The sequence below is a fragment of the Hippoglossus stenolepis genome, chromosome 9 (assembly GCF_022539355.2).
Source record: "Hippoglossus stenolepis isolate QCI-W04-F060 chromosome 9, HSTE1.2, whole genome shotgun sequence".
NCBI classification, from domain to species: Eukaryota; Metazoa; Chordata; class Actinopteri; order Pleuronectiformes; family Pleuronectidae; genus Hippoglossus; species Hippoglossus stenolepis.
Genome location: NC_061491.1, coordinates 9,972,392 through 9,992,659, shown reverse-complemented (window position 1 = coordinate 9,992,659; position 20,268 = coordinate 9,972,392). Strand labels below are relative to the sequence as shown.

The following is a 20,268-nucleotide window of genomic DNA, read 5'->3' as shown; positions in this document are numbered from 1 at the left end:
ATGAATGAGGCAGTGATATGATCCTGTAAGAAAACTATAGTATAGATTTTTTTATTTGTATTTAAAAAAAAACATATTTACAAAGAGATCAGTTGTAATGTTGACAGCAGATGTAAAGCATAGTAAGTGTCCATATCTACATTTAGCTCATTGGCTAATAGTTATTACAGAAGCAAAACCACAGTGAAAAAATATCACAACAAAACAGCTTCTAATTGAAAGTATTAGATTCTTGTAATGTTTTATATCTTAATACATGATAATATTGGATCATTAATTTGTATTTATCATCATGTAAGCTTGTTGCATGCTGAGGTAAAAAGAGCTATTTTCTGTTGTTGCATAGTTGTATCTGATTTTACAAGCTGGTCATGTGTTAAATAAGCTACATAACATCTTTAACCTGTAATGTACGTAGTCAGGTAAATGTAGAGCAGTGACATGTACAGGATTTCCCTCTGGATTGTAGTGAAGTAGTAGATATCGTTTACACTTGGAGCTTTTATCCCTGATTCTTTACACTATAAAAGTGTCTCAATTCCGGTTTCTTATCAATGTCACAGGAGAACAACACTGAAAGAGACAGCTACATACCTGAGCAGAATATGGACCTGAGGGCTGAATTTGACCATATTGTGGCGGAGATGGACGACAAAGAGGTGCTGGATGTGGCCTGGGAAGTATTACAGGAGCTGTTAGAGGACCAAAACAACTATCCACTTCCTCAAGATGTCCCTGCTGGGGAATGGCATCAGATGTTTAACTGGACTGGATTTGATGCGGACACCCCCCCAATAGCATCAGCTCTCAGCTTGGAGCAGCATCCTACTGAACCCCATGCTGAACTGGCTGCTCCCATAAACCACCAGCAGCAAAGTGTCCTGCAGTCAGGCCCTGAGTTCAGCCAGGCAGAGCCTTACAACCAGACACAGGTAAGGTACTAACTATAGGTTAGAGAGAGATTCAGAGGAACTTTATCAATACCTGTATCAAGAAAGATACTTATTAATGGAGGAAGTGGTAATTCATGAGCAGCTACAGGTTACAGATATTATTCATCTTTGGTTCATCATGTTTGGGAGGACAATATTAAGATCAGGACAGAGATTATACAAGGCTGGGTTAGATATACATATGTGCAGGTTGTGTGTTTAACTCTCTGACACCAGGGGGACAGATGACACAGAGGAGGCAGTTTGTCTCATCCCCTGTTTTGTGTGTGTTCTTGTCTCCAGTTCAACAATGTGCCAACAGCGATGCACACCAGACACCTGGAGGTGAGGCTGTCTCCTGTTGGATTATTGTACGTATCACACACATTCATTTAAACACACACACACCTCTGAGCCTCTGTTTGTATCTTCAAACACATTTTTTATGTCTTCTAATGTGTCTAATTGTGTTTATATAGCAAAGGAAAGGTGATTTACGGAGCTCCAGGAGACAGAGTTCCTTCTCCTGTGAACGTCCACAACTCAAAGTAAGTCTGTCTGTCTAGTTCACAGTCACCTCATGTGTCATATATTTATATCTATTTGTGTACAAGTTGCTCTCACAGTTGTACACATCGGTAATTCATGCTCTCTGTCTGTTTTTTTCTCTTTTCCCACAGAAAGAGAAAACGTGAGAGCCAGCAGGATGATGAGATGCCGTACATCAAAAGCCACGCAACACCTTCATGCTTTCCAGGAAGGAGCAGAGGCCGTACCTTCTGGCCAGACACAAATCAACTGACTCTGCAACTGTCAACACCATCATTGGAAAGAAGGTATGTGTCTTTGCTCTGTAGGTTTGAGACTCAGCGTCACACAAACTTCTTCAGACATTGTCTGAGACCACACTTCTAAAACTTTCCTCTAACTTTAATCTTGACAGTAAGTTTTATTCCTGTGAATGATTTGTTACTTATTTTCACTTCACAAGAGAACAGATCTAAATTCACTGTGGGATGTTTCAATGCAGGACCTGTACCAGCAAAGTGTCCTGCAGTCAGGCCCTGAGTTCAGCCAGGCAGGGCCTTCCAACCAGACACAGGTAAGGTACTAACTATAGGTTAGAGAGAGATTCAGAGGAACTTTATCAATACCTGTATCAAGAAAGATACTTATTAATGGAGGAAGTGGTAATTCATGAGCAGCTACAGGTTACAGATATTATTCATCTTTGGTTCATCATGTTTGGGAGGACAATATTAAGATCAGGACAGAGATTATACAAGGCTGGGTTAGATATACATATGTGCAGGTTGTGTGTTTAACTCTCTGACACCAGGGGGACAGATGACACAGAGGAGGCAGTTTGTCTCATCCCCTGTTTTGTGTGTGTTCTTGTCTCCAGTTCAACAATGTGCCAACAGCGATGCACACCAGACACCTGGAGGTGAGGCTGTCTCCTGTTGGATTATTGTACGTATCACACACATTCATTTAAACACACACACACCTCTGAGCCTCTGTTTGTATCTTCAAACACATTTTTTATGTCTTCTAATGTGTCTAATTGTGTTTATGTAGCAAAGGAAAGGTGATTTACGGAGCTCCAGGAGACAGAGTTCCTTCTCCAGTGAACGTCCACAACTCAAAGTAAGTCTGTCTGTCTAGTTCACAGTCACCTCATGTGTCATATATTTATATCTATTTGTGTACAAGTTGCTCTCACAGTTGTACACATCGGTAATTCATGCTCTCTGTCTGATTTGTTCTCTTTTCCCACAGAAAGAGAAAACGTGAGAGCCAGCAGGATGATGAGATGCCGTACATCAAAAAGCCACGCAACGCCTTCATGCTTTCCAGGAAGGAGCAGAGGCCGTACGTTCTGGCCAGACACAAATCAACTGAATCTGCAACTGTCAACACCATCATTGGAAAGAAGGTATGTGTCTTTGCTCTGTAGGTTTGAGACTCAGTGTCACACAAACTTCTTCAGACAGTGTCTGAGACCACACTTCTAAAGCTTTCCTCTAACTTTAATCTTGACAGTAAGTTTTATTCCTGTGAATGATTTGTTACTTATTTTCACTTTACAAGAGAACAGATCTAAATTCACTGAGGGAGGTTTCAATACAGGACCTGTACCTGACATGCAGATCTATGTGGATTATTTACCTGTTTGTGCACTAGTCAGCCTGTGGTTACATGTAGTTGTGTGTTGCTGTGTGCACTGACAGTGTGTTGTTGTGTCTTCACAGTGGAGGGCGCGTCAGAAAACAAGCAGGAGAAATATTATCAAGAAGCAAAGAGGCTGAGGCAGCTTCACAAGCAGCTCTACCCAGATTGGTCAGCAAAGGAAAATGATGTAAGTACAGTGCTCACATACAACTCATGCATGTTCACATCACTACATTACATGGTGCAACACAGCCACTGCAAAGAGTTTAGACCAGCTGATGTTGGATTGAACGTCTGAAGTGTTTGTTTTTGTGTACAGGGCCAAATATGGAAAAGGACCAGGAAGAGAGGCCCCAGAGACGCCTGAGGGTACTAATGATGTGGTTTCATGTGAAATGTGACTAAATTATATGACAAGTGACCACTTGGGATATATATCTAACTTTTAAAATGAAGTTCAATAAATCATTGAATAATTGTACATTTCGAAATATAGAATATAAAACATAATAAACAAACAATGAGGTTCCAAAGCTGCTTTTATCTCAAACTTATTGGAAGAGGTCAGAACTTGTCAGAAACAAAATACAAACTTAAAAAAAAAAAAATTTGATCTTATTGTATAAAGTATTACCCACTACAAGTTTGAGAAGCAGCATGAAAGTATTTTCATAAAGTCTCAGTAACCTGATCAATTTCTTTCACTTCTCTCCAGGACGCATGTTCCTCACTGCATGATGAGTCCATAGGACATTTCGAACTGAGCAGTTTGAGCCCTCCTCCCCTCATTGCATATATTCCCCTGATGACTCGTCATCTTTTTTTTACCTTTTAATGTTCATATTTTATATCTCTATACATCTCAATAAAAAATGAAATTATTAATTTTGTATCATCTTGTTCTGAGTCCAGTTCTAAACCTACTATAACAAGTTGAATTAGAAATACTTGACACCATTCATGTTACACAATCATGTATGAGTCTGTGTGAGTCTGAGAGAGGCATCGTGAGGTTGAGACAATTATAGCTCAATTATAACTCCATGGAATGAGTTTATTTTAGCCTGAAGAAATCAATTAATTAATAAAATTCGATTTGTATATTCAAAATTTGCCTCACAGGGCTTAACACGATGCAACATCTTCTGCCCTAAACTTAACAGAGATCAAGCGAGCAGCAATGGCAATTCTTCTGATAGAGATATTGCAAGTAATAGTTCGAGGCATATTGTATATCTAGTTATTCTAGTTGTAGTCATAATCAGCTGCCACCACGAACCATAAACACAATCAACGATCTATGATCTATGATCCACCATCATGATGTGGCCGCAGCTGCGACCCTGGATCTGCTAAAATAAAGCACAAGAACTCCAGGGAAAAAGTCAAGTAATGTCAAACTACAACCTCTTGCGTCCGGCATCACAACTTGCAGACAGGGATTGGCGCTTCCTCCTAGGCCTCATGTGTGTTGAGCAACTGGTGACATTCAACAGTTGGTAACACTGGACATTATATTGTGCTATATTTTGGCTGAAGTGTTATTTACCTACCTTGAGAAAATGCACACAGACACGAGGAGAACATAGCATGGCCCAGGACAAACTGGGATTCGAACTAGGAACCTTCTTGCTGCAGCAGTGCTAATCACAGCTCCACCTCGCTGCCCCTGGGTTACATATGTAAAGACCAATATGCTCCAGTGCTCAGTCAAATATTGGAGAACAGACTTAAAGGTTCAGTGTGTAGAATTTAGTGACATCTAGCGGTGAAGTTGCATGTTGCAGCTGAACACCCCTCACCTCACCCTCCCCTTCGAAACATGACAGAGAACCTGTGGTAGCCTTCAGCTGTCATAAAAACTCAAAAGATGTTTAGTTTGTCCGGGTTGTAGTACTGTAAATAAAAACATGGCGGCCTCCATAGAGAGGACCCACTCCAGATGTAAATATAAAGTATTTAAATTTAAAGGGCCCATTCTACGGTAAAGAAAACAACAATTCATACAATTTAGATGAAACACACTATTGAAAACATCAATAGGATTATTTTAAATTTCTTTTCTACTAATAGATCCCTCTCACCTAAATCTTACACACTGAACCTTTAGGGAAAAAAAGATGAATTCAAAATGCACAATGGTTTCTGAATTTATTGTATTTGCTGAATAAAATTGTAAATACCAGTGGATAATCTCATGTCCCTGTATTCTCTTAATTCAAAAACTATATAGAAACAAACACTCATTAACAAAAGTCATTAACGACAGACACAGATTGAAGATTGTATGTGTTTGTGTTTTACACATGATGCAGCAGCAGTGCTAGAGTGAACACAAAATGTTTCATCTTCATCAAATGTTTGGGTTGATAATCTTGCCAACAAAGAGGGTGTTTTCTGTGGCGCGGTCAGTGATGAGGAGCATGAACGGGCGATTGAACTTCAGGACAGGGATGTGGCGCGCAGACATGGGCATTATGCCGACGGTTGTAACAGCTGAAGCAGTGGCTCCGACCTCGTCCACATCCAGGGTAGCTTTGTGCACGACCTTCGTGGGGTAGAATAGAGGCAGAGTGAGATAACAGGTGGATGAAATGCTGGGAAAAAAACGAATGCAATAACATACAGTATAACTCTCTGCCCTGACCTCTGACACTACCAGTTTCTTGTCCTCTGCGATGCCACTCAGGTCTGCAAGAGCACCGAACATGTCCGTCATTCCCATTTCAATCAACACGTCTTTCAGATTGTAGGAAGTCTTGATGGAGAACTTTGGAACATATATGTCATATTTCCTAAAATAATAGCAAATAGACAAACATACAGTGATTGATCTGACTGTGATAATTAATCAAATGGAGCAAAACCCAAAAATTGATGTTGACTTTAGGATGAGTTCTCCCAACCTGCTCTTCATCCACTTCAGCCATTTGGTGACATGTCCCGGGCAGATGGCGTTCTCCAGTGTTGCCATATCGTCAGGCAACAGCAGCAGCATGGAGGAGGAGCTGTTGAAGGGAAGGTGGAGGACTGACGTGTTTATTGCTTGGTCGTAATAGAAGTCTACGTCCTCCTCCATATTCATCATCTCAACTGGAACCTGGGAAGTTACAGTTTTAAACATGAAGCATCCAATAATTGGAAATCACACAGTGGTGGATGCATGATTATATGTAACTCATGTCCATTCAGAATAAATGGTGCAACTTAGAACCTTGATGTTTTCATCCACTATGAACTCATCCTTCCTGGTCATCTTAGGATCAAATGGAGTATCCCACTTTCCTGTTTGAAGAGGAGAAATTAAAAACAGCTTATTACAGACATGTCAAACTTAAAGGCTGGGAATTCAGAAACAGAGTCTCAATTCGAGGGCTGCATCCTTTGGAAGCTGCATTTGTAGAACAAATTACGTCCCAAAGAGGTAATGGCGGTAAAAAGCGAGGTGAAAACGATAGATTTTTTTAAATGTTAGAAGAGCTAAGGGTACACATGTTAAAAAAACATCGGCCGCTGAATTGAGATACAACTAGAGAGAAACCAAACACTGTTTGATGTGACTTTTTACCTTTAAAGTAGATGTAACTGATGAGATACATGATTGTGTCTGCATCCAGGCTCTCCACCAGCTCGTCTATCTTCCCCTTGGTCTTCTCGGCCACAAAGCTGTTGATGGTATTGACGCTTTCTACGGTGTTGGCAAAGTCAACATTAAACCCTTCAGCCAAGTAGGACTTCTTCAAGACGTCCAGGAATTCCACATTTGGAGTAAAGCTGCGATCGACGAACACAGCGGTGCCTTCGCTGGTGTCTTGATGAGACACCTTGTTCGCCTGCTCCAGGAGCACTTGGAAAGCCTCATCCACATTTGCCTGTGTCAGCTCAGAGTTGTTGAAACCCAGACCGTTGAAAAGCTGCCGATGGGTCTCCCCCCGCGCTCCTACAGACAAGGCCGCCAGTGCCGCAGACACGCTCTTCGGTGAGAAGAAGACGTTCTTGCCTTGTGACTCAGAGTGAGCAGCCAGCTTCCTGTACAGATGGTAGGTAAACCCTTTGTTTGCTGAGGACACCAGTGAGACGCTGTTGAGAGCAGTGTCTTGGTCTGTATGAACATTGACATCGTGATGCCCTATATGGTGATCGCTTCTTCCCACGCAGACCACTGCTGATAAGATCCAGATACACAAGGCTGCACGCATCATGATGAACTAAGAGGAAAGTGCACTAGTCAAACACTGTTTATTTGGGTTGCATAATGTTTGCAAGAACAAACACTCAAGTAACATGAGATAAATGTGTTGTGAGCACATGAAAGTTATTTTCTCAGTCTTACTGTTATGAGTTATGAGCTCCGACAAAAAAACATTTTCTTCACAGTTTGAACATTTTTGTTGATTCTACATAAAGATTTCTGTATTTCTTTTGTTTTCTCTTCTCGTTGGTTTGAAATGGGCAGACGATGCTGATCAAACATTTTTAAACCTCGCGTTTTTAATGAATTAATTCAATCTAATTCTTAGATAGTTAGTTGTGATTATTTAATGTAATAGAAGTAATACTTAACTTTCAAGGGCTTCAATTTTGAATTTCAACAGAAATACAAACGTTCAATAATTTCCTACCTTTGTAGGATAAGGTTTTTTATCATCACATAAGATCAATCAAGTCAGGATTTATATTTACTGCTCTGACAATTTTCTAGAGAACTGTGTTACATAAAAAATCTAAAACTGTCCCTCTCATCTCAAGCAGTTAAAACTGTTGTATATAAAATTGTATCGGGAAAAAAAAGTCTTGAAAAAAACTAAAAATAATAAAGAATGTGAGTTTTCTTTCTCACCACTTACCTTCTTCTGGTTGCCGCTCACAGTAACTCTCAACAGACAGTGACACACAGGCTGGACAGAGGGAGACGTCCCACATAAGACCGATCGAAGCAGATGAACTTTGGCTTTGTTTATTCTCTATCAACCACTGTATTTGCTCTGTGTAATGATTACTGTCTTACCATGGCATCGAACTGAGACAGTGCTGTATAAATACTGATGCAAAGCAGCCAACATGTACAAAAACACGAGTGGGATCACTACATTCTCTTGCCCATACTGTGTATCTGACAGTAAAAACTAATTGAAAGTTTTTGTTTGTAAGAGGTGCTGACGTATAAATGAAACAGAGATTCACCAGAAGCTGCACCAGAGTCACATTTTTACTGTAAAACTTTAATCAACATTTACGAACTGACAGAATATAAATATTTTCACCTTACAGTTCCTGGAAATTAAAACATGATCCTGGAATGGATCAGATGCTGCGAGTCTGAGACTCAAAAACATTGAAGCATCCATATAATGGCATCAGTGTTTCTCAATATGGAGCCATCTTTGTCATGTTTTCCTTATGTTGTGGACCCATGAGAGCTGAGCAGTAACACTATCACACAGCGTTCAGGGATGCGTGCCAAACAGCTGACCGTCTAGTTTGATGAGCTGTCTGAGAAATCCTCGATTGGGGCTCACACCACGTTTATCTTTCACAGCACAGATAGCCTCCACGAGCGTCAGGTTCTGCCTCAGCATCAGGTACACAAGGACCAGGGTGGCCGAGCGGCTCACTCCGACGTGACAGTGCACCAGCACTTTGCCTGAGAATCGCAGAGACATCGTGTCACAGCATTAGTTCAACAAACACCAAATCTAAGTGCGTTTTTCTACTTCCCTACCTCCCCTGCTGAGAGCCCTGTGGATGAAGTCTGCTGCTGTGAGGAACTTGACGCTCATGTCAAAGCCACAGGAGTCCTGAGCCTCTATGCCCATGTATGTGATCTCCATGCCCCTGTAGATACCTGGCTGTCCTCCACGCTTACTGTGAGCTGCATTCAGGATGTGTGTGATCTGATGCTTGGACAGATCGGCCGTGTTCTCTGCGCTGTGCCTGGAAAACACATAACACAACGAAGCGGGTGTTGCCTGGTGAATCGTTTGTATGCAATGCATTTCATAGTGGTGGATTGATATCTGGAATCCAACTTCAGATATGCGAGTTAGTGCGTAGCTGACACCTGAGACACACTTCCATGCGCAGGCAGCAGGGGGAGCTTTAACATATGATAGCTGTAGTTCATGCAAGTTCCCAATGTGGAATGTAGCTTCAGGGATCTAAACTTACACGTCTGCATTTAAATCGGATTTATTTTCAGTTCAGATCTGTCACATATACTTCAGTAATATTTATGAAAAAAAGGCTCACTATTCTCTTTCAGGTGTTCTATTGGAAAAGTATTTATCTTCCTTTGTAACACTCTGCAAATACTTGTTTGTGCAGAAAGAATTGATCGAGTTACTTACTGGTCACCAATGTAGACCCTTGGCCAAACTTCATCTGCGTGACTGATAATGGGTTTGCCGGTAAACAAGAGCCTTTCCAACTCGACCACAGCGAGACCAGGTGAGCTCAGGTCGATCTCCACTTTCCGAGCAGGAGGCTCATCGTTCCAAGATGCAGGAAGTTTTGTTGTATATGACATTTCTCTTTCCAGACTTCTGATGTGAAACAGCACGCAGCTTTATCGTTTCCAAACTAGTCCATTAAATACATGCAGAATTTAAAAAAAGGGAAAAAACTCTTGTCTTCACAGTGAAAGCTGAAAGAGAAGTGTTCCTGAGCAGGTTGTCCACCACAGGGGATTTTTTTGGTTCCAGACTTCCCTGCCTCAGATTAACTCACCACGGGGCGTCATAAACGTGGTCAGGCCATTTGACACTGGAATTAAATCTAGCGTGTGTGCCTCGAGCCCTCAGGGGCCTGTGTTATGCGTTTGCATCGAAACAGCGGTCTATTTTAAGATGTGAACGCTGGCTGGCAGTTGCAGGGAGAGTGGACCCCAGCAACAGTTTCCCCTGACCAAATACAACAATAATAAATGATGTTTCTAGTTCTTCAAAACAGAAATTTATGGTACAACAATCCACAGAGAGTAAAATATAACATTTAAAAAAGTAAATTAAAATAACTGTATACACAGCTACAGGTTTTTAAGAACAATTATGGCCGACAATTCTGAAGTGCTCAACAAAACAGGTATGTTTAGCGCTGAAAGCCCCACCCCAAAGGTTTCGGTACTTTACACCCAGGAACATTTTTTGAAGGGGGGGGTAAAAAGATTTACTCTGAACTTTATTTAGACTGTGGTCCCTGTGGTGGAAACGCAAGGTTCCTGGCTCCGGCGGAAAGTTCCTGTGGTGGAATTTGTTTTTTTTGTTAAGCAAAAACAATAAAATTCATTTGATCCCTTGGTAAAAATATATACATTTAATTATTTCTCAGTTTTTTCCTCACCTGTGATAACTTTGATATTCATCAGGCAAATATTCCCATCTTGTGTTGGAAACATGCATTACATCTGAGACTGTACAGTTGTGCTCCATCTAAACAGAGACTTAGCAGCACATGGAAATCAACACATATGACAGATGTTTCTTTCATGCAAATCTTATCATCTATTTTTATTTGTTTTCTAATGATATAAAACCATTCCCTGAAATATGGCACTCTGTTTTTTTTTCTAAATCCACAAGGAAGGTATGACTGAGGAAAAAAAAAATAAAAGTGCTACACAAGACAATGGATTGTGGTGCAAAATTAGATTTGTAATGACAAGGAGTTCAGTGCTAACAGAATGTAAAGAGCTGATCAGATTGCTGTGACTGAAATTGTCCTTGTACACAAAGCATAACTAAATATTTCAAAGTACATATTTTCCTTTAGCCTTTACAGAAACGGATTGAACACTTCTGGAGAAAAAAGAATCAATTTCTAAGTCCCATGTATATTTGAACTGTTCAAAAGGGGGAATAACACAATTCAACAGCATTTCAAGTAATTCTTAATCATTTCCTTATGGATCTGCTATAACAATAGTTCCTATAGTGAAATACATGATTTTCATATGTAGGTCTGATTCTAGGTCTGCATTTAAGAAGCAGTTTCATCCAAAACATGGATAAAATTGGGACAGTAATCTTCAGGGGCTTTTCAATAATCTGCCACACTCTACGTCCAATTATGAGCTCGGAGATGTCAGGACTGTATCAAGTGCTTATCTGACATTACAGTGCATGCAGGGCTGGGAGCTGAAAGGGAAGCATTGCACCTATTCCTGCAGACATGTGAAGGAGCAACTATCATGCAGATGGTCTGTGAGACGAAATGATGGACACAGCTGAGGAAGTGCAAGTGTTCAGGATCAGAATAAGACCGATCCACAATCCTGAGGGACAGCATGATGATAATCTGACTCTGTATCACAGGTTAGAGAAAACTTACAGTTTCTATGTGGCACTGAAAAGATCCATCCAATCCAGTGACCCTGTCCTGCATTATGCTGGCAAAGGCATGACGTTAAAAGATGAGCAGAGCAGAAGTGTCAGGTTGTGTGGACACCACAGCCACTCACTGAGGCTGAAAGTTTTCAGATATGTACAACCATCAGTGTGCACTTCTACTACCCGCATGTCACTCATACCAGCATAATTAGGCTTGAAAAGTTTGATTCCTTGTAGCAGTATTTGTTCTTGGGTCCCTGCCGTTTACTCCAGGCATTTCATGTCATGGTGGTGGGGGAAAAACGCCTACCGATAACAGCTCAGAAGAACAAGACTAGACCTTCACCATGTTCATGGAAGATCTGGAAGAAGGAAACAGCAAAACTTAGTGACCCATAAACCCAATAAATAAATCCACTTCAGAAGGCCTTCTTCTCTAGCTGGTCCAGAATGGCCTGGATCCTCTGTACAGCCTCCCTTCGGTATTGCCGGACATTCTCCTGTCCCTGAGTCTCCACAGAGTCCAGGTCCAGCAGCTCTTTGGTCAGCAGTTCCTCCAGATACCGGTAATTCCTGTCTGTCTTTTTACCGACAAACTCATCAACGTCTTCCTGAAGCAGCAGCACCCTGGCCATGATCTGGTGGACCTTAGCAAGGCCAGGGTTGTCACTCAGGGGCTGAAGTCCAGCTGGGCCTGGAGCCTGTGCCGGGGCAGGGGGTGGGGGGTCACCTTGTGAAGGATTAGGTTCACCTCTCCCTGTTTTGTTGTACATTTGAGGAGGTGAACTTATTTCTGCAGGCTTTCCGTTGGGGGGATTGAGGGATGGGGTTGGCCTGGGTTTAGGTCCCACTTGTGGAGCCCGCTGGTGCAGTTGGTCCTAAAGCGACACAAAACAAAAGATTGTGCTTAAGATATTTCATAATCCTCAATCTCTATAACTAAAGCTGCTTTCATACATTACATACCCTTTAAATTTAACTCAATTAACAAAACAAAAACATGACAGCCACAGTGAAAAAGCTGCAGACACAAACCTTGGGTTGGTATGGTGGTGGAGCGCCTGTTCCAGTCCCCGGCCATGCTGGAGGATGTGAAGGACGGACATGACTTCCGTAGTGGTTTTGTGGAGGCTGCTGGCCTGGCTGCCATTGCGGCTGCGAGTGTCCATACGCACCAGCGTGTCCCCATGCTTCAGCCTGAGAACTGGGATGGAGAGACTGGCCGGTGGGATATGGGGGGTTTGGAGGCATTGCATGTCCACCTTCAGTATAGTGCGGGTACGGTCCAGGAGGATATCCAGGTGTCTGAGAGCAGAGACAGAACAGGTATGTAGTATTTTCAAAAGTATTTTGTTACCTCTGGGTGTAACTTTGCTTTGGAGAAAATAAACAAGCTAATGACTTTTTAAACCACATTTATTAGTCTATATAGTATACACAGTCCGAGGTAATCAAACTTAATGTTACTTTTGGCACCGTCTTTGCTACATCGGTTTAATTGAACTCACCCCTTGACAGTGTGGACCAGGATAGTGATGATGTTGGTGTTGAGAGTGTGGCTGCCCAGACGGCCCACTGCCCTGCTCGCCTGGACAGCCCTGGCTAGGATAAGGACTTGGAGCCGGTCTCTGAGGGTCAGCACAGTAGAAAGGGTTGGATGGGTGGAAACCACTTGTTGAATACTGACCCGTCGCTGGGCTGTAGACACCATGGCCGTTTGGATAACCTCCAGGCATCACCTACATGAAAAGCATAGGAGGGGGAATTAATAAAGACAGCACTATTCCCACTATTGACCTGATTCTGATTGTCATTATTTGTTTTGATGACTGGTGTAAGTCCCCATTTTAAATATGCCTGTTTGGACTCAGCTGTTTGCTTGGCCTATTGTGACCTGCAATAATTGCGCCATGGTAAATAAAGACCGACTGCTGGACTCAGTCTGCTGGACCACTGCTGCTGCACAAAGAGGTCGACTGCAGAACCCTGAGCTGGAGATTGAGTTGACGTTGCTATTGTCTTGAACACGCTGTTATTATGATGGACACTGTCACATTGATGAGTCCCAGCCTAAAATTCCATTAATGTTGCCATTCACATGTTAATCAGGTTAATATGAGAACAGTGGCGTCCGTGTAAAAGGTTTGTAGTGATGTAACAAGTCGAGCTGAGGGAATGTTTGAGGGAAAGGTGAAAGCACTTAGGAGACTTAAGGTAATGCGTAGATTTACACCGACACCCTCGGATTTATTAGAGGCCCAGGTTGGGTTACATCACGAGATTCACCTGTTGGTTGTACTGTGGCTGAACCTCTGATCCCGATGGATAGGCGTTTGCATAGTGTCCTGTGGAGTGAGACTGAGGATACCAGTAGTGTGATGGGTAGCCTGGGTACTGAGGAGCGTCCTGGGAACACAGAGCATCGCAGAGATAGGGTTAGGTTAGTTATTATAGGAAGAGGAGGAAATGTCTCTCCTTAAAAAGGTTCAGTGTGTAGAATTCAGTGACATCTAGTGGTAACCCCTCACCTGACCCTCCCTCCCCTTCCAAACATGAAGGAGAACCTGTGGCAGCCTTCAGTTGTCATAAAAACTCAAAAAGGTGTTTAGTTTGTCTAGTCTGGGCTACTGTAAAAAGCATGGCACCCTCCGTAGAGAGGACCTGCTCCCGATGTAAATATAAAGTATTTAAATATAAAAGGGGCCATTCTAGGTTAAAGAAAACAACAATTCGCACAATTGAGATCATTAAACACTGGGGAAAACATCACTGGGATTATTTCATGTTCAATTTCTGCCAATAGATCCCTTTCACGTAAATCGTACACACTGAACCTTTAAATCAGCAGGGATACTATCTGCTCTGTGTTTTCTGGGGCAAGCTGACACACAGGAAACTGTACAACATGTTTAAACCGAGTAACCAGACTTGACTCATTCATGACTCGCTCAGGCAGTCTGAGCTAAAGCAGATACAAACTGTGCAGCTAACCAAAGCGAGGGCCGTGTTGAATAACAGAGGAGCGGCGGCCCGCTGCTATAGCAACCCGTGTGTGTGTTTTAAAACAACCCAGACACTTGTCGGGTCATCCGCGCTGTTGTCACGTCAAGATTAACGTGACAACAACTCGGGCAACAGGGCAGCGGTAACTATTGCATAATGCCAGCTAGCTCCGTTAGCCGTCTAGCTAGCACGGACACACACGGAAGCTAGCTGGGTAAAAAAAATATATATATATAGCATTTCTGTGCAAACTCAGGTCGTTTTATTTGACTTAAACACAGCGATTGAACCTTGAGGGGGTTATCCCGCCTGGAGCCTCTCACTCACCATTGTGTTGTTCCAGTTATGGTTTCCCGAGTTACTAGTCGAGGGCCAGCCAGACTTCAGATCCGACTGCGTCTGATGATGAGGCATCAGCTAAGCGCGCTCCGTCCTGTCACCTGCCATAGCACAAACCAACCCCGTAACGAGACTCTGCGCAGACTCCGGGTGCGACCTGTTCACACCGGCGGTGTTTTGTTCCCCACACGAGCGCAGATCGCTTGATTGCAATCAGGAAATGATTGACTGACGCCGAGAGCTCGGAAAACTCGATCCCGTCGCTTTAAGGGGCAGCAGGAGCCAGGGGGGAAGAGGTCTCACTCTGTCGCTGTTTTCACGACACCGGAAATATCTGCACGGAGAGAGGGGCGCCAGCTCGTGCTGTCATTTTTTTGGCAAACACTTCAAAGAGAAAAACAAAACAAAACGAGTTATTACATATAATTGATAAAGGTTGAGTGTGTTTTTAAAAATACATATTTTAATTTTGATGATTTATGACGACACAAGCAATTTGCCTCGCTTTTCTGAGGCGGTCGCTGTCTCCTGTTCATAAATGATCTCTGGTGCCGCATGTGCGTCACTACGCGCTAATAGCCAATAGGAGAAACGTCATTAATATATAATATTTCCGTTATAAGAACTAATAATCTCGCGTTTAAAGCTATTCTTCTTTTGTGTTCCATCCATTTCGACGTTTATTTTCACAACGGGCTCAGTTAAGTTCACGAACAGGAAGTTTTTCCAGCGCGCACGGGGTTAAGCGTGGACCGGAAGTGTTTCCCAGGCGCCTATAAAGACACTTCCGGTGCTCTTGTTGAAAGAAACACACTTTGAAACATTCATGGCTTAACGTCAAGCAGAGATACCACGACGCAGACAAACAGCAGCACAAGATGAACTACGTACCGGGGACGGCCAGCCTCATAGACGACATCGACAGTGAGTAGCAGAGGAGGGAGGAACCAGAGCTACCTCACGGAGGAAGTGGTTTCTCTGGCATCGTGTCTGACTCCGGATCAACCGTGTGTTCATACTAATAATAAACATGTCTGTGCCCTGCAGAGAAGCACCTGGTGCTGCTCAGAGATGGAAGAACACTGATCGGGTTCCTCAGAAGCATTGATCAGTTTGGTACTCCTCGTTTCATTATCTCACTTGTTTCTACTCCTCGACAAAACAAGAATCTGCTGAATCCTCTACGTGTGCATCTGATTATCGCCATCTGATGGGTTTGTTTGTGTCTTACACTGCTCTGTATTTCTCTTGTCTCCCGCAGCCAATTTAGTTTTCCACCAGACAGTTGAGCGCATCCACGTGGGAAAGAAATTTGGTGACATCCCCAGAGGAATATTCATAGTTAGAGGAGAGAATGTGGTCCTGCTGGGAGAGATAGTAAGTGTGGGTCTGTCTATCTATATGTATGTTGTCCAATTTTGGATAAATATAAAATTTGTGAGGACATTTTGGCTGGTCCTTACACATTCAAAGGGTTGTTTTAGGGTAAGGATTAGGTTTAGGTTAGTTGTGATGGTTATGAGCTAGGGAATGCATGTCAAAGAGTGTCCTCACAATTATAGAGAGACTTGTTCGTGTATTGACCACAACCTTCACTCAGAAGCTTATATCAGACTTTAAACGTAACAAAAATAATCTGATACTTATTCAACACCGACTGATATGATTTTTTTGAATTTTGGCCATAATGTCCAGCCATAGAGAATCACAATCCGCTTTGTTGGCCATGTATGCGTACACATACAAGGAATTTGACTAGTCGGTCTCAACGTACAGAAATGGACAAATAAACAAGGTTAAGCAAGCATTTATCTACTATGTATAAATATATATGCAAAAGTATGTATATATGAACATTAAAAAATGACAATGAAATGGCCAAACAGTGTAATGATGCAGTAAAAGTTCCTCCCTGCTGAATGTGATCAGAGAGGGACAGCTGGAAACGAAACAGAAAAAGTACCCAGAGAGCGCAGTGCCCAGAGAGCGCAGTGCCCAGAGAGCGCAGTGCCCAGAGAGCGCAGTGCCCAGAGAGCGCAGTGCCCAGAGAGCGCAGTGCCCAGAGAGCGCCATCTTGAGCATGAATATGGCGAGTAATTACCTCTGCTATACTAGTAGTTATATTGTTGTCATCCACAGATCACAGTAAGTTCATAATAGTGAGTCTTGAAGTGCAGGTTCACTTAAACATGTGGTCAAGTGTGCACAGAAATTTAAACTTCTACACTTGTGCTTTTTCTTATACTTTTCATTTGATTTATTTCAATAGCTTGTTGTGAAATAACAAGTGACATGTTGCTTATGAACTAGGCTCATTAACGGAAGTTGACCTTGGTTCAAATCTATTTAATGCATTTTACCTTAGGTGATGTTTTCGTGTGCGTTTGTCTGTTTGTTAGTAGGATTACGCAAATACAACTCAACTGATTGCCATGAAATTTTGTGGAGAGCCGGGGCATGACCCAAGGAAGAATCTATTATTTTTGATGCGGATCAGGAGGCGGCTCCAGGAATTTCATGGATGTTGATGGACAACATCAGGCATGTTTAGGGGACTGATATTTATGAGTGTGTAAAATTTGGTGCAGATCCAGATTAATATTCACTAGTGAATTTAAATGTGGATTCATAAAGGGACTGGGCCTTGGCAGAGGTAGGCTCTCTGCTGAGTGTCATTCTGGTTGCAGTTTAGACTAGAATTAGAGGAAAAATCATGAGGTGTAATCAATTCAATCTTGATTTTATCTATAAAATACTATATCTATCTATCTCTCTCAAAACAGTTAAATGTATGTGAAACCTGTTGATTAACCACTTGCACACATCACAAGATTATATTTTTGTCATGTGTGTGAATTGAAGGAGACGCGTTACCGGCACATTTCCCTGACAGTATAGTGTAGGACATTTTATGTTATCCAAGAATGAGATACGAAGAAGTTGCAGGCATCAGAGAATGTGATCTGTTTTTCATGTGTAGCACAGACACAAAGCATCAGTACCCTGCTCAGTGCTTCAGTGGATCACATCTACTGAGGTTTGCAAGGGATTTGAGTTTGGAAGCAGAGCAGGTTTCTTTTAAAATGTCTATATAGTGAGATGTTGAATCATCAGGTTAAGAGTGACCAGTCTATATCCACAGGAAACTATTTGGATACTGTATGTTGGAAAGGTCCTTGTGATAAACCCCACAATGAAGTTTCCATGAGACTTTAAACAGGCCAGAACACTTGAGTCACTACTAAAGGTATTACTGTGTCCTAAACAGTATAAATGAACAGCTGATCAACACATAAAACAGCTCGTATAGTAGCTCACTACATGAACCTCACATAATTAAGTGTATTTGGAGTCTGGTTAATGTCCATAATATTTAGTGAGTTTGTTACAGGCCTTGAGGAAGTGTAACATGGTCTGTGTCTCTGCAGGACATGGATAAACCCTGCGACACAGTCCTGCAGCAGGTTTCCATCGAGGAGATTTTGGAGGAGCAGCGGTTGCAGCAACAAGCCAAACAGGAGACGGAGAAAGTCAAAATGCAGGTCCTGAAGGACCGAGGCCTGTCCGTACCCAAAGCTGACAACTTGGACGAATACTAACAGCAGCCTTCGTTTTTTTTTTTTTCACGAGCCAGTTTCTCAGTTTGTATGGGACTCATAAGTTTTATTTTGAGAGTGAGAGAGAGAGAGAGAGCATGACAGTTTGTGTTTGTTTTTTTTATGTGTACACGGCTACATCATGTCGGGCCTATTTCCTGTCGTGTACTGTATGAATTTAATTTGAATCGGTAGTAAGGGGAAAAAGAAAAATGTGTTGGGTGCTCTCAGTTTTGCAGATCATGACGGCAAAAAACGATAAATCCATGCGTTTGATCACTCTGTTGACAATTTAGCAATTATGTTACAGCAGCACTTTCTATCCATGATATGGTTAGTTTTTTGATTTGGAGATATGCTATCCACGAAAAAGAACTACTTGCTGTGCTCCATTAAAGAGTTCAGTTTTTCTTTTATGGAGGATCTGCTTGGGGGAAAAAACCGTGTGTCCACATTTTTTTTTTTCATCACCGTGTTGCAACATTCAGTTTCACTCACTGTTGTATTGAATGTTTCACGATCAAATGCTGGAATATTCAGGTAAATGTGTGTCCTCAGCAGACAGTGACCCTGTGGTCTTATGTGTGATGGCGCCACAGCCTCATCATGCAGACCACAGAGCTGCAACAAACTTCAGACTTTATCCTCTATTAGCAGAGAGGACATCATTCGTTTTGGTTTGATTCAGTTAAGGCAGGAGGCAGATCAGTGCATCATGTGCTGTTTATAGAGATAAGAGCGGGGCAGGAGAAATTGATCCCATCTGCTTTCATCAGTCAATAATGAGCTTGTTAATCATTTGGTTGGACTCTGAGTTCATATAAAACAGCCTCTGTTGGGTGGAGGTGATCAGGCCTGTTAGTGATGATGCTGAGTGAAACTCTGCTCTCGTGGTACCACCGATATTCAATGTATGTTTGTTTTTTTTACTTTGAACACTGAGCACTGTTCAGCATCACTGAGATGTCAAGACTTGTAAAGTTATATAACTATTTACGGCTCAACTTCACAATAAAAGTCATGCCTTAGGGAAACTATACCTGGACGTGGTCCTACACGTCGAGGATTGTATGGGAAGCAGGGCTTGACTCTTTAATTTTTATCATCCTTAATATTTTTTATTTATAATTAAATAAATCAGGTCTAAAATGAATAGTACAAGTTAAGAGTAAAACTATAATTGTACCCTCAATAGAACTATAAAAAACTTATTTTAGGGAACTTTGTCAGACACGGATTAATACAAAGGAAGTACAGTTACATATTAATGGTAATGTACCATGTACATTTTGAATGGATTATTTCACTCAATCATTTCAAGGCTCTCAGTATGCTCTATATTCAATGCTGTCTCCATATCCTCTGAATCCTCAACACACTTATCTGAGAAAAACATGTATAATAGTAATGATTAAAATACAAAACCGTGTTATCTTAAACATTACATGGAGGAATTTCGGGATTTCAAAGATTCACAGGTTTCTAAGTGCCACCATCAAGAAACAGCTAAACACACTGACCTAAATTCAGCTCCACTGATCCATCTTTACTAGTAAAATACAGATTTGCAGTTTGCATCATGGTGTGTCAGGCAGACCTTACATGACAAGACTTCCTGAAGAGTAATACAAAGCGTCTTCAATGTTGCTCCAAACTCAATGACTATTGTTTAAAAACGAAAAAAGTCTGTTCTTCTATGGGGGTTAATGGCATCTTAACAATGCGAACCTCGATTCTGTGAAAAATACAATAGAGCTGCAAAAAGTATTTGATTATATGATGAACAATTTTGATGAGTTTTTCCTCTGTCATCGGATTTGAATATATTTGTTTTTTCTCCTGAGCTGATTGTCAGATGTATACAATCGTCTGAGAATCTTGTGGATTAAAAAAAACACT

General features: G+C 41.8%; 4 protein-coding genes across 5 annotated transcripts; 1 reads left to right on the top strand and 3 right to left on the bottom strand.

The window, feature by feature from the left end:
- Positions 1-5,241: 5,241 nt before the first annotated feature.
- Positions 5,242-8,154, bottom strand: LOC118114856 (serine protease inhibitor 2.1). Its single transcript, XM_035165577.2, has 6 exons — positions 7,955-8,154; positions 6,676-7,315; positions 6,322-6,392; positions 6,014-6,207; positions 5,755-5,902; positions 5,242-5,655 (listed from the first exon to the last, which is right to left on the bottom strand). Exons 2-6 carry the CDS (start codon positions 7,307-7,309, stop codon positions 5,461-5,463), a joined length of 1,242 nt encoding a protein of 413 aa, XP_035021468.1. The 5' UTR covers positions 7,310-7,315; positions 7,955-8,154; the 3' UTR covers positions 5,242-5,460.
- A 154-nt stretch (positions 8,155-8,308) lies between these two features.
- LOC118114858 (dual specificity protein phosphatase 26) lies at positions 8,309-9,921 on the bottom strand. The gene is made up of 3 exons (XM_035165580.2): positions 9,455-9,921; positions 8,830-9,041; positions 8,309-8,751 (listed from the first exon to the last, which is right to left on the bottom strand). Exons 1-3 carry the CDS (start codon positions 9,631-9,633, stop codon positions 8,555-8,557), a joined length of 588 nt encoding a protein of 195 aa, XP_035021471.1. The 5' UTR covers positions 9,634-9,921; the 3' UTR covers positions 8,309-8,554.
- A 482-nt stretch (positions 9,922-10,403) lies between these two features.
- On the bottom strand, positions 10,404-15,017 carry bag4 (BCL2 associated athanogene 4). Its single transcript, XM_035165578.2, has 5 exons — positions 14,762-15,017; positions 13,718-13,837; positions 12,940-13,170; positions 12,467-12,736; positions 10,404-12,309 (listed from the first exon to the last, which is right to left on the bottom strand). Exons 1-5 carry the CDS (start codon positions 14,846-14,848, stop codon positions 11,851-11,853), a joined length of 1,167 nt encoding a protein of 388 aa, XP_035021469.1. The 5' UTR covers positions 14,849-15,017; the 3' UTR covers positions 10,404-11,850.
- A 241-nt stretch (positions 15,018-15,258) lies between these two features.
- Positions 15,259-19,471, top strand: lsm1 (LSM1, U6 small nuclear RNA associated). 2 transcript variants are annotated; one of them, XM_047341172.1, is made up of 5 exons: positions 15,259-15,697; positions 15,821-15,889; positions 16,035-16,150; positions 16,703-16,862; positions 18,202-18,336. In XM_047341172.1, the coding sequence occupies exons 1-5, from the start codon at positions 15,652-15,654 to the stop codon at positions 18,210-18,212; spliced, it is 402 nt and encodes a 133-aa protein (XP_047197128.1). In that variant the 5' UTR covers positions 15,259-15,651; the 3' UTR covers positions 18,213-18,336. The 2 variants fall into 2 exon arrangements, with proteins under 2 accessions (XP_047197128.1, XP_035021472.1); XM_035165581.2 differs by lacking the exon at positions 16,703-16,862 and having other exon boundaries at positions 15,328-15,697; positions 18,202-19,471.
- Positions 19,472-20,268: the final 797 nt, after the last annotated feature.

What these genes read in the sequence shown, in the direction of transcription:
- LOC118114856 (XM_035165577.2), bottom strand. Translation starts at nt 7,309, where the DNA reads ATGATGCGTGCAGCCTTGTGTATCTGGATCTTATCAGCAGTGGTCTGC. An exon ending in CTGAAGTGGATGAAGAGCAG is followed by an intron (nt 5,903 to 6,013) that starts GTTGGGAGAACT and finishes CTATTATTTTAG; the next exon opens with GAAATATGACATATATGTTC. An exon ending in AGAAACTGGTAGTGTCAGAG is followed by an intron (nt 5,656 to 5,754) that starts GTCAGGGCAGAG and finishes TACCCCACGAAG; the next exon opens with GTCGTGCACAAAGCTACCCT.
- LOC118114858 (XM_035165580.2), bottom strand. Translation starts at nt 9,633, where the DNA reads ATGTCATATACAACAAAACTTCCTGCATCTTGGAACGATGAGCCTCCT. An exon ending in AGGGTCTACATTGGTGACCA is followed by an intron (nt 9,042 to 9,454) that starts GTAAGTAACTCG and finishes TGTGTTTTCCAG; the next exon opens with GCACAGCGCAGAGAACACGG. An exon ending in CAGGGCTCTCAGCAGGGGAG is followed by an intron (nt 8,752 to 8,829) that starts GTAGGGAAGTAG and finishes TGCGATTCTCAG; the next exon opens with GCAAAGTGCTGGTGCACTGT.
- bag4 (XM_035165578.2), bottom strand. Translation starts at nt 14,848, where the DNA reads ATGCCTCATCATCAGACGCAGTCGGATCTGAAGTCTGGCTGGCCCTCG. An exon ending in ATAACTGGAACAACACAATG is followed by an intron (nt 13,838 to 14,761) that starts GTGAGTGAGAGG and finishes CTGTGTTCCCAG; the next exon opens with GACGCTCCTCAGTACCCAGG. An exon ending in CACCACCATACCAACCCAAG is followed by an intron (nt 12,310 to 12,466) that starts GTTTGTGTCTGC and finishes GTGTCGCTTTAG; the next exon opens with GACCAACTGCACCAGCGGGC.
- lsm1 (XM_035165581.2), top strand. Translation starts at nt 15,652, where the DNA reads ATGAACTACGTACCGGGGACGGCCAGCCTCATAGACGACATCGACA. An exon ending in CCTCATAGACGACATCGACA is followed by an intron (nt 15,698 to 15,820) that starts GTGAGTAGCAGA and finishes TGTGCCCTGCAG; the next exon opens with AGAAGCACCTGGTGCTGCTC. An exon ending in CAGAAGCATTGATCAGTTTG is followed by an intron (nt 15,890 to 16,034) that starts GTACTCCTCGTT and finishes TGTCTCCCGCAG; the next exon opens with CCAATTTAGTTTTCCACCAG.